The sequence below is a fragment of the Thermobia domestica genome, chromosome 7, assembly GCF_964235325.1.
Source record: "Thermobia domestica chromosome 7, izTheDome1.hap1.1, whole genome shotgun sequence".
In the NCBI taxonomy this organism is placed as follows: Eukaryota; Metazoa; Arthropoda; class Insecta; order Zygentoma; family Lepismatidae; genus Thermobia; species Thermobia domestica.
In genome coordinates this window covers 158,408,813-158,422,495 of record NC_137460.1, presented here as the reverse complement: position 1 = coordinate 158,422,495, position 13,683 = coordinate 158,408,813, and the positions used below count along the sequence as shown (strand labels likewise).

At 34.1% G+C, this 13,683-nt stretch overlaps 1 protein-coding gene across 1 annotated transcript in view; it reads left to right on the top strand.

Annotated features, from left to right (window-relative positions):
- LOC145690531 (sodium-dependent proline transporter-like) overlaps window positions 1-13,683 on the top strand; it is a 527,499-nt gene that overhangs the window by 493,463 nt on the left and 20,353 nt on the right. Inside the window, exons 12-13 of the mRNA XM_081765492.1 lie at window positions 10,649-10,748; window positions 11,925-12,025. Coding sequence (XP_081621618.1) covers window positions 10,649-10,748; window positions 11,925-12,025 — 201 coding nt within the window. The remainder of the gene's footprint in view (window positions 1-10,648; window positions 10,749-11,924; window positions 12,026-13,683) is intronic.

The window sequence follows — 13,683 nt, the reverse complement described above, 5'->3', positions numbered from 1 at the left end:
TCATAGGTCAAAGGTCAATGACCTTGGCCCAGGGTCAATGACCTAGGGGTACCTAGGACCACCCCCTCTAAATTTTGGCAGGGGTACCTTGGCCCACCCCCTAAATTTTGGCAGGGGTACATAGGACCACCCCCCTTAAATTTTGGAAATTGCCAAATCTAAAAATTTGGTATGGTAGCCTAGGACCACAGTATGTACCTCTATCCGTATTGGGGGTCTATGTCGTTCCCTTTCATGGGTAAAAAATTGCCAAAAAGTCAATTTTCGGAGGTTTTTGACCTAATTTATCCCCTTGGATGAGGTGTTATTACCCTATATGGTTATATGGGCGTATACAGGGGTCCATTCCCTTTCATAAGACATGGGTATATTAATGCACCCCTTGAAAAATTTGGGAGGGGTACCTTGGCCCACCCCTTAAATTTTGGAAATTGCCCAATTTAAACATTGGGTATTATACTACAGGACCCTAATATGTAGCATGATAAATTTGGGTGGTCCACCTCGTCCCCTTTTAGGGGTACAAAATTGCCAAAAATATAAACGTAAGCAAGACGTTATACCACGTGTTTGGTTTTCGGCCTAATTTATCTCCTTGGATGAGGTCCTATTACCTTATATAGTTATATGGGCGTATACAGGGGTCCATTCCCTTTCATAAGACATAGGTATATTAATGCACCCCTTGAAAAAATTTGGGAGGGGTACCTTGGACCACCCCTTAAATTTTGGAAATTGCCAAATCTAAAAATTGGGTGTGGTAGCCTAGGACCATAGTATGTACCTCTATCAGTATTGGGGGTCTATGTCGTTCCCTTTCATGTGTAAAAAAATTGCCAAAAATTCAAATTTCGGGGGTTTTTGACCTAATTTATCCCCTTTGATGAGGTGTTATTACCTTATATGGTTATATGGGCGTATACAGGGGTCCATTCCCTTTCATAACATATGGGTATATTAATGCACCCCTTGAAAAATTAAGGAGGGGTACCTTGGCCCACCCCTTAAATTTTGGAAATTGCCCATTTTCAACATTGGGTATTATAGTACAGGACTCTAATATGTATCATGATAAATTTGGGTGCTCCACCTCGTTTCCTTCTAGGGGTACAAAATTGCCAAAATATAAACGTAAGCAATACGTTATACCACGTGTTTGGTTTTTGGTCGATTTTATCCCCTTTAATGAGGTGTTATTATTCTATATAGTTATATGGTCATGTATAGGGGTCCATTACCTTTCATAAGATATGGGTATATTTGTGCACTCCTTTAAAAATTTGGGAGGGGTACTTTGGCCCACCCCTTAAATTTTGGAAATTGCCCAATTTAAAACATTTGGTATTATAGTACCGGACCCTAACATGTATTATGATAAATTTGGGTGGTCCACCTCATTCCCTTTTAGGGGTACAAAATTGCCAAAATATAAACGTAAGCAATACGTTGTACCACGTGTTTGGTTTTGACCTAAGTTATCCCCTTGGATGAGGTCCTATTACCTTATATGGTTATATGGTTATGTATAGGGGTTTATTCCCTATCATAAGACATAGGTACATTTGTGCACCCCGGGAGGGGTACCTTGGCCCACCCCTTAAATTTTAGAAATTGCTCATTTTATATATTTGGTATTATAGTACTGGACCCTAACATGTATTATGATAAATTTGGGTGGTTCACCTCGTTCCTTTTAGGGCTACGAAATTGCCAAATTTTAGTACAACCACGTGTTTGTTTTTGGCTCAATTTATCACATTGGATGAGGTCCTATTACCTTATATGATTATATGGTTATGTATATTGGCCCATTCCCTATTATAAGACATGGGTATATTGATGCACCCCGGGAGGGGTACCTTGGCCCACCTCTTTATTTTGGAAATTGCCCAATTTAAACATTTGGTATAATAGTATAAGACCCTAATATATATATATATATATATATATATATATATATATATATATATATATATATATATATATATATATATATATACTATAAATTTGGGTGGTCCACCTTGTTCCCTTTCATGAGTAAAAAAAATGCCAAAATATAAAGATAAGCAATATGTTGTATCACGTGTTTGGTTTTTGGCCCAATTTATCCCGTTTGATGCGGTCTTATTACCGTATATGTTTATATGGTCATGTATATAGGTTCATTTCATATCATAAGACATGAGTACATTGATGCACCCTTTAAAAATTTGGGAGGGGTATCTTGACTCATCCACTCAGTTTTAGAAATTGTTTAATATAAGCATTTGATATCTTCGTACAGGTCTTCAATATGTACCACTATAAATTTGGATGGTCCACATCGTTCCCTTTCATGGATAAAGAACTACCAAAAATCAAATTTCGGAGGTTATTGACTCCTATTTAATACGTTATATGGTTTATTATCTCTATATGTTTATGTTCTCTTTTAAATTTGGGAATTATAAAATAACATAATTTGGTAAACGTTTTCTAGGACCCATTGGTGTTCCTCTGATGGCCAAATATGCAAAATTTAAAGGTTATTAACCGGCTTTATTATTAAATGAGTACAGGATTTATTACTTTTTCATAAGACACAGGTGTATTTGTGTACCAATCTTAAATTTTGGGAGGGGTACATTTCTTATTGTCATATCAATAATTGGTAATTGTTTTTTGGGTAAATCATTGTGAAATATTAGTGTGATCACGTGATCAGTTATTGACCTATGATGGGATTAGGAGTCCAGGACATTGGTACATTTAAACTTTGTAGGATAATTTGAGAATGCGTCATTGGTATTGATTATTACAGCCAAATATAAACGTAAGCAATACGATGTACCACGTGATTGATCTTGACGAGGTAGTGTACAGGGATACATAGCTAACCTTATTGAATCTTATGACTCATAGTCTTAAGGGAATACATGCTACAACACTGGCAAAGTTATTGTTGATGCAATTTGATTGGTTGATCACTATCTTTCGTGCAATCTGATTGGCTGATCACTATCTTTCGTGCAATCTGATTGGTTGTTGATTTTCAAATCTTTGCTGCATTCAGTTTTATTTTAACATTTAAAAAGTTTGAAACTTTGGTTTGACATTTTTTCGTTTGAAATTTTTCGTTTAAAAATTTTTGTTTCGAAATTTTTTTTCAAAATTTTGTTTGAATTTTTTTTGTTTCAAAATTTTGTCTGAAAATATTTTGTTTAAAATTTTTTGTCTGTAAATTTTTGTTTCAATTTTTTTGTTTAAAATTTTTCGTTTGAAATTTTTCGTTTCCAAAATTTTTTTTCTGTTTCAAGATTTTTGTTTGAAAAAAATTTTCGTTTCCAAATTTTGTTTCAAATTTTTTGTTTGAAAATTTTTGTTTGAAAATTTTTTGTTTGAAATTTTTTTGTTGCAAAATTTTGTTTGAAAATTTTTTGTTTAAAATTTTTTGTTCGAAATTTTTGTTTTGAAATTTTTTGTTTCCAAATTTGTTTTGTTTAAATTTTTTTGTTTCGAAAGTTTTGTTTGAAATTTTTTGTTTCAAAGTTTGGTTTGACATTTTTTAAAAGTTTGTGCACTCATTAGTAAAGAACCGGAACTGTTAGAACTAAAACCTCTGGCAACATTGTGGTGCAATAGTACACGTCAGAACACGATAATGCAACGTCATCAGTTTTGCATCATATATAAGTATCGTTCGAGTTAGTATTCATAATAACGTCATCATGGCTACTTGTCTGCAGTTTCTAAACACACGTGGTGTGATGAAATCATTTACCAAGATTACTGATTTACAACAGAATGTACCTCATAGAATCTTAGCTAGCCAAATGATACCTACAAAGTTTGGATTAAGAATCGTAGTGAAGCTTGAAAATGATAAGAACATAATTTTACCAGCAAGATATTTACCCATGGAAGCATCAAAACAAGAAGAACTGCTGCGTTTCTTAAATACTGGATCTGTATCTTTATGTTACAAAGGATTCTTGGGTCGAAGTCATCAATTTGAATTTAGTACACAGCCAGATTCGTCAGCAATTGTGATGAAATCATGAATTCAAACGACAGCACATCAGACATAGTTGTATGAATTTGGTTGGTCAGCATGACGTCAGCAACTGTGATGAAATCATGAATTCAAATGTCAGCACATTTCTTTCCAATGACGTCAGCAATAACTATAAATCAACCAATACACTGTCATCCCACGAAATCATTTGAGCAAGTGCTTTTCAGGAGGAAAGATGTGTACTTCTAACGATAAAGAGTTCATCTTCGCAAGCTATTATCCAATAAATATATTTCAAACAAAACATGTGATGATTGGTATCAGTGCTAGAACATTTGAATCAGTAATTCGATTGGGCAAAGCAGAACAATTTGGTGTACAACTGACCTGTGAAGAATGGCACGAATCGACCAAATGAATGATTATTTTCATGATGAGCTAAATGTGACCATAGTCAAATTATTAGGCTCAAATCATGAAGTGGTGCTGCGTACAGTCCTCGAAGAGAAGATGGTGCTGTTACGTAAAAAGAGTACATTCCATGTCAATCGCAACATGGTGTATCTAACGGAAACAGAATGGAACAAATTCATCAGCGTATTTCAGTGTGTGAAACATGCAGTGGAAGTGTGCAACAAAACAAGTATATTCCTGAAAAAGTACTATTTTGAAAAATGTGTTATGCATATTGTACAACATGTATCTAGATATTGTGATGGTTGTCAACATCGTTCGTGGGTGCATACCTGTATTGATAAACAGTTTATTTGTGATCAAATGGACATTGAGTTTCCACCAATTGATATTGCAATAGACCTTAAAAGACTTCAATTGGAATTAAAATTATATGCTAAAGACAAACTAGTGCAAGAAGTTCAAAATACATTGTATCGACAATATCCAGAACCACTATCTGGTATGGATGTATGTGGAGTGTAATAAAATGATCCATTTCAATGAATTGTGTTTTTTCATTTCAAGTACAACCCTATGTTCTGACGTGTACTATTGCACCACAATGTTGCCAGAGGTTTTAGTTCTAACAGTTCCGGTTCTTTACTAATGAGTGCACAAACTTTTAAAAAATGTCAAACCAAACTTTGAAACAAATAATTTCAAACAAAACTTTCGAAACAAAAAAATTTAAACAAAACAAATTTGGAAACAAAAAATTTCAAAACAAAAATTTCGAACAAAAAATTTTAAACAAAAAATTTTCAAACAAAATTTTGCAACAAAAAAATTTCAAACAAAAAAATTTCAAACAAAAATTTTCAAACAAAAAATTTGCAACAAAATTTGGAAACGAAAAATTTTTCAAACAAAAATCTTGAAACAGAAAAAAATTTTGGAAACGAAAAATTTCAAACGAAAAATTTTAAACAAAAAAATTGAAACAAAAATTTACAGACAAAAAATTTTAAACAAAATATTTTCAAACAAAATTTTGAAACAAAAAAAATTGAAACAAAATTTTGAAACAAAAAATTTCGAAACAAAAATTTTTAAACGAAAAATTTCAAACGAAAAAATGTCAAACCAAAGTTTCAAACTTTTTAAATGTTAAAATAAAACTGAATGCAGCAAAGATTTGAAAATCAGCAACCAATCAGATTGCACGAAAGATAGTGATCAGCCAACCAGATTGCACGAAAGATAGTGATCAACCAATCAGATTGCAGGAAACATAGTGATCAACCAATCAAATTGCATTAACAATAACTTTGCCAGTGTTGTAGCATGTATTGCCTTTCGTCTATGAGTCATAAGATTCAATAAGGATAGCTATCAGATTTCAAATCAATCACCACCAATGATCTTAGACTATGAGCTGTGACTAAAGTTCAATGTATTGTTTCTAATTTCGCGCCTTATGTTAAAATTCTGTTTATCACCATTCCCAAATTTAAAGAATACTTCTCCTGATATACCTAAGTCTTAGAGTTAATCATATTATTATATGTTCAATAAGGTTAATAATGTCCGTCAATTGTTTACCTGAGTAGAACCAACTGTTTTCTAGAAGTGTGTGTACTCAAACTTAAGAAGTACCACAACAAAGGAAATGAATCCATGTACACTACCTCATCAAGGACAATCACGTGGTACAACGTCTTGCTTACGTTTATATTTGGCGTGAATAATCAAAACCAATGACGCATTCTCAAATTATACTACAAAGTTTTAATGTACCAATGTCCTGGACTCCTAATCCCATCATAGGTTAATAACTGATCACGTGATCATACTCATATTTGACAATGATTTACCCAAAGAACAATTACCAATTATTGATACGACAATAAGAAATGTACCCCTCCCAAAATTTAAGATTGGTACACAAATACACCTGTGTCTTATGAAAAAAAGTAATAAATCCTGTACTTATTCAATAATAAAACCGGTCAATAACATTTAAATTTTGAATATTTGGCCATAAGAGGAACACCAATGGGTCCTAGAAAACGTTTACCGAATTTTGAAAGGGGTGGGCCAAAGTACCCCTCCCAAATTTTTAAAGGAGTGCACAAATGTACCTATGTCTTATGATAGGGAATAGACCCCTATACATAACCATATAACCATATAAGGTAATAGAACCTCATCCAAGGGGATAACTTAGGTCAAACCAAACACGTGGTACAACGTATTGCTTACGTTTATATTTTGGCAATTTGTACCCCTAAAAGGGAACGAGGTGGACCATCCAAATTTATCATAATACATGTTAGGGTCCAGTACTATAATACCAAATATATAAAATGAGCAATTTCTAAAATTTAAGGGGTGGGCCAAAGTACCCCTCCCAAATTTTTAAAGGAGTGCACAAATGTACCTATGTCTTATGATAGGGAATAGACCCCTATACATAACCATATAACCATATAAGGTAATAGAACCTCATCCAAGGGGATAACTTAGGTCAAACCAAACACGTGGTACAACGTATTGCTTACGTTTATATTTTGACAATTTGTACCCCTAAAAGGGAACGAGGTGGACCATCCAAATTTATCATAATACATGTTAGGGTCCAGTACTATAATACCAAATATATAAAATGAGCAATTTCTAAAATTTAAGGGGTGGGCCAAAGTACCCCTCCCAAATTTTTAAAGGAGTGCACAAATGTACCTATGTCTTATGATAGGGAATAGACCCCTATACATAACCATATAACCATATAAGGTAATAGAACCTCATCCAAGGGGATAACTTAGGTCAAACCAAACACGTGGTACAACGTATTGCTTACGTTTATATTTTGACAATTTGTACCCCTAAAAGGGAACGAGGTGGACCATCCAAATTTATCATAATACATGTTAGGGTCCAGTACTATAATACCAAATATATAAAATGAGCAATTTCTAAAATTTAAGGGGTGGGCCAAAGTACCCCTCCCAAATTTTTAAAGGAGTGCACAAATGTACCTATGTCTTATGATAGGGAATAGACCCCTATACATAACCATATAACCATATAAGGTAATAGAACCTCATCCAAGAGGTTAAATTGGACCAAAAGACCAAACACGTGGTACAACGTATTGCTTACGTTTATATTTTGACAATTTGTACCCCTAAAAGGGAACGAGGTGGACCAACCAAATTTATCATAATACATGTTAGGGTCCAGTACTATAATACCAAATATATAAAATGAGCAATTTCCAAAATTTAAGGGGTGGGCCAAAGTACCCCTCCCAAATTTTTAAAGGAGTGCACAAATATACCCATATCTTATGAAAGGTAATGGACCCCTATACATGACCATATAACTATATAGGATAATAACACCTCATCAAAGGGGATAAAATCGATCAAAAACCAAACACGTGGTATAACGTATTGCTTACGTTTATATTTTGGCAATTTTGTACCCCTAGAAGGAAACGAGGTGGACCGCCCAAATTTATCACGATACATATTAGGGTCCTGTGCTATAATATCAAATGTTTAAATAGGTCAATTTCCAAAATTAAAGGGGTGGGCCAAAGTACCCCTCCCAAAATTTTAAAGGGGTGCACCAATGTACCTATGTCTTATGATAGGTAATGGACCCCTATACATGACCATATAATCATATAAGGTAATAGGACCTCATCCAAGGAGATAAATTAGGTCGAAAACCAAAACGTATTGCTTACGTTTATAGTTTTGGCAATTTTGTACCCCTAGAAGGGAACGAGGTGGACCACCCAAATTTATCATGATACATATTAGGGTCCGGTACTATAATACCCAATGTTGAAATTGGGCAATTTCCAAAATTGAAGGGGTGGGCCATGGTACCCCTCCCAAATTTTTCAAGGGGTGCATTAATATACCCATGCGTTATGAAAGGTAATGGACCCCTGTATACGCCCATATAACTATATAGGGTAATAACACCTCATCCAAGGGGATAAATTAGGTCAAAAACCCCCGAAATTTAAATTTTTGGCAATTTTTTACCCATAAAAGGGAACGACATAGACACCCAATACTGATAGAGGTACATACTATGGTCCTAGGCTACCATACCAAATTTTTAAATTTGGCAATTTCCAAAATTTAAGGGGGTGGTCCTATGTACCCCTGCCAAAATTTAGGGGGTGGGCCAAGGTACCCCTGCCAAAATTTAGAGGGGGTGGTCCTAGGTACCCCTAGGTCATTGACCCCGGGCCAAGGTCATTGACCTTTGACCTATGACGTCACAAAAATTTTTGCTGACTCGGCGCAATATACGTCGGGGCCTACTACTGCTTCGTCTCTCACAATGATTTTTAATGGAAAATTCTCATTTTCGCGGGCAATGTTTAAAGTGCTTAGCTAAACTTTACACATGCCTGGTGGTCTGCAGGCAATATCAGGTTTGTTGTGTGGACTTTGTATGAAAATATCTGTAAACCTTGCACAAAATTCGCCGTAACGACAATTTGTTGAAACACAATTGCGTGGTCCGTAGTCTGGTTGATGTTTGTGTGTCCTCTTGGACATCTGCAGCTACAGCAGCGATATTCTCAGCCGTGCGGACACTACTGGGCCGACCACTTCCCCTACTGTTCGCGTTGAGCCAGTTTCCTCGAGGCGAGCGTCTAGACGCCGCAGTGTCTGGCCTATTGGCGCCCGAAGAAAACTTTCTAGGGGGCTCAAATCCATGGTTGCCATAATACACTTGGTATTTTGTATTTGTATTAAGAAAATATTAAGAAATTTAATACATTTTCGTGAGACAGGGAGGGAGGCTCGGGCCCCACCGTGCCCTCCCCTTCGGGCGTCCATGGTCTGGCCTGTTGGTGCTGCAAGCATTATTTATACTGGCATCAGATCAGAAATTTGTTGTTAAAAGCCAATGCGTTAACCATGAGTCAATAGTTGGAATGTGGGCCATGTAGTCTGCTAGAGCCCTTCATGGATTCTTGCAACACAAATTTTAATATTTTATTTCAAATGTACAGAGGTAAGGCGAGTTGCAAGATAGACAGATAATTAAAAACCATATTAGTTTCAGCTGCCTTTAGTTACACGATATTAAACACTTACAAAATTAGCTAACAGATAGGAGGAAGTACTAAACATAACTCCTTGGCGCAATAGTTGATGAAGGCTTATGGCCAGCAAGCAGTACGTTCAAATGGGCGAAGCGTAGTCAGCGTATCGGCTTCCATACTCCATTATTTCTGGCTTTCTGGACAGGAGATTGCTAACTCATAATTCAGGGATCCCTCCAATTGCTTCGTGATGTGTCAACTCTGGAAAATTTTAGTTCTCCCATCGGGAATAGAACCAAAAACCATCTGCTCGATAACAATTTGTACAAAATGATCTAACGTTAATTTAGGGGAGAAACTAAGTTCATTGCCTTTACACGTAATTGAAATCATCCACATACATCCATTAAGGTCGATAACGATAACATTTGATATCGTACGTGTGATACGAAGTTTACAGAGTCCAGCATGGTAGAGATGTAGAGGACTAGCCTATTTCATGCAGATCTTGTGAACGTTCTGTGTTAGAAAGTCGTAAGTACATTGATGTATGTTCTACATATATTTTATCTCATGACATCCAACAAAATGTGTGCAGAACATAATTTGTCGTAGAATTCTGGCGGGGAACATTTCCCTGGTGGTTAATCTGAAAGTAGCGACGAAAACTCGCTGTTTAGGGATCACGAATGTATAATTAGCGATAAATACCTCGACCACAACAACATGATATTGTACCGACCACTTCTCCATTCTGAAATGCTTTAAGCTGACAGCAAACGAATGCCGTCACTTTGCGCAACTTCTGATTAGTGTTATCAATACATTAAACTACTGCAAAACAAGTCAGGATAGATTACCAGACTCTGCACTAGAAGTTACTTCAGTGTTGACCTTAAGAATGATACATAAATCAAGTATCTTCTAAATGTGCAGTAAAAGTAACAATTCAGTTCTTCTTGTGCTTAAATTATCTTCTAAATGATGTATGATATTCTCATAAATATAATTGAATGGTGGTAATGTGGATAGTGTAACAGCAAATTTTATTTCAACAATGTATTGATTAATAATTATAGACTTTTTATAGTTTATCACGTTACCAATGCAATACATTTCCACTGTTAACAAAATAACCGAAGATTAAACTACAAATTAAGACTTCCATTTTGTTGCAGGGAGGTAATTATGTTTTAACATTAATGGATGTTTATGGAGGAAGTATTGCTGTTTTATTTATTGCTGTGGCAGAATGTGTTGGACTAATGTGGATTTATGGTAAGTTAAACAAGAGATAAAAATTCTTACGATCAATTGGAAGATAGATTATATATGCAAAACCATACATTTAGTAAACCTTAGGAGAATATTTAAATAAGATATTTTGAACACAGACATTTTAAAACTTCTTACTCGATAGTGTTTCTCTTTCTTTACTAATATATTTTTCGATGTATATTTTCATTGTTATTTGATGCAAAGAGAATTGCTTATGTATTTTTTAGATATATAGGCTAACATTGCTGATCCATAATAATTGATGTAAAACTATAATTACGACACTTTAACATACACTTCAGGATATATATATTAAGAATTTAGATTAGATTATAAGCTGATAAGTGTTTGTGCAAGTTAATTGAAATAATCTATATGATTAACGGGATAAGGTTATTTTTTTTAAGTATTTAAATCATGAACAATAATGATTGACATTGTGACTTGTAGAATCATTAGCCATATCGATAAATGGTCTACGGTTTATTCTCTTGATGGGATCTTTCGCTATATTTAGAAATCTTAAGCTTTTTGATTATCTTCCTTATTTGACTAACTGATCAGTTTAATCACAGTAGGAAAGAAATTACAGTAAACTGGTGGCAGATATTATTAACTATATCTACATAATTTTAAGTAATTTTTAGTGTTTAATAAATAATATTTCTAACTCTCTAACTGTAAATAATATTCTACAATAATAATAATAAAAAGTAACAGTACGAATCAAGTTCAAGAGAAAGTATTTCATCATTTGACTGTACAATTTCAAAGAACAATCGTTAAACATTAAAAAATACGAAAATATTAACATTTAAATTTTATAATTCTAATAAAATTTAACAGAATTTCTATTTGTGAATCATCTAAATATTTAGGAATAAAATATATTAAAAACTAAGTCATATTCATTAATATTGGTTAGTGTGATTGACCGTCTTCTTTAGCCTAAAGAATATAATCATGTTAAATTTAAAATTTATTTTATTTTATTGTCAACTCTGAATAAATTATAGTTGTTTGTATTGATAATATATACTATATCAGATACCTACATGAAAAATTGCAAGTGTCGAAAATCAGATGATTATATATATATAAGTGGTTATCATATATGTAAGTTTATAAATGTTAATACTGCATAGTTAAGAAAACATTTTTCTTTATCATTTGCAGGGTTACAAAGAGTCTGTGACGACTTGGAATTCATGCTTGGAGTAAGACCTGGTTGGTACTGGAGAGTGACATGGGGCTTCTTTGCACCAGTAATTCTAGCTGTAAGTATTTTGACTTCTTGTTTAGCTAAGTTAACAGAAAAATACTGAAGTATAAATTCTATGAAATATTGAATAAATAACAGAAATAGGCGTGTTGGAATCTGATTAGCCGGGGAACCTTCTATATATCATGAAGGAGTATATGATATGGTACGACAGTGTAACTATCACGAAACTTATGCAGATTAGCTTTATCCAAGAAAAACAAGCAAGATGTGAGGAATATGAAAAAATAAAACATTACAAAATTTATTGTATATTAAATTTGTTAAACTAAACTTGATGACATAGAGTACTGGGCCAAAGGCCAAAACCTATCAGCCAACTTGTTCTATTCGTATCTTTGTGGCTAGTATTCGTCCTCACATTGACTTCCTTTTCCCATTACTACTTCCTTCATTCAAGCATCTCCCTAACTATCCTCACAACGTTGGATGAATGCGGTAATGCCAACACCATTTAGAGAGTACAAACAATGCAACCTCATAAGCATTGGCAAACCCAAGCAGCGGTGATATCACATATACTGATAAATCAAGGCGGCTAGTGTGTTGTCAAGCAAACGTATTACGAGTATTTTCCAGGGAAAAAAATATGAAGTTAATGGAGCATATTACAACAACGCTGTTTGCATTAATAATCAATTGCATCTTTAATCGATTAACGTCATATCAATCTTCTTCATTCTTTCTAGTAGAACAACCGTTTTCTGATAGCTTGAGATTTTCTATCATGTCAGTTCATTTCATTAGTACTCAAAAGTAATATTAGGCGCTTAGAAAGACAAGAGAAAAGCATTTTCTTTCATGTACTGGAGGAATTCAGAAGGAGGTGTAACAAATGATACACTTCCAACTTCAGTTCAAGTCAACCTATTGCTACATAGTGAATTCAAGATGGTGGATTAGCTCTTCCAATAGCAGAAGCTCTTAATATGCCCTGTACTTCTGCACATTGATTTGTGCTTACATTGTATGATGGGCGCTCATCCCAAAGATTCAATGACCCTCAAAGCCAGCGCTAATATTTCTCCGTAATTCATGGTGAATGGAAAGTATCTAAAGCCTCAGATAGTCGAAAACTCGAAACATATTGGTTTTCATCTGTCTCATACAACTAAACTTCTGACTAGTCTGTTCAAACAACAGTTTCGTACTCTTTAAGCACCAACTTCTTATGGATTTGGTTTTACTTTATTTTTTGCGACGATTCTCTTCGCCTAACAATAGTTTCCTCGTTGTTTGCCTCCCAAAAATTTAGTACTACGTAAGTTATATAGTCTCAACATTATCAAAAACTCATCAGGTTTTGAAGCGTAAAAGATATTTGACAAAAAACAGGATGATTCTTTGGAAAGCGAAAGATTTTGTAATTGTGTAATTTTTATATAATAACTTGTATTTACGGGCAAAATGTGCTTTTAAAATATGCACAAGCTGTTCAAAAGGAAAAAGAAAAAATATAAAGAGAAATAGATGTAATTTATTTTCTGTTATTATAATTGATGTTCTGTTGTGATAGTGATATGACATGTTTTGTAAGTCGTCATAGCAACGAAAAACATATAATATATAGGGAATCCATCTTGTGATATATACACGTACAATATTTAAAAGTATGTACCAGTAAATGTTTAATTTATTACGTACTACAATAAA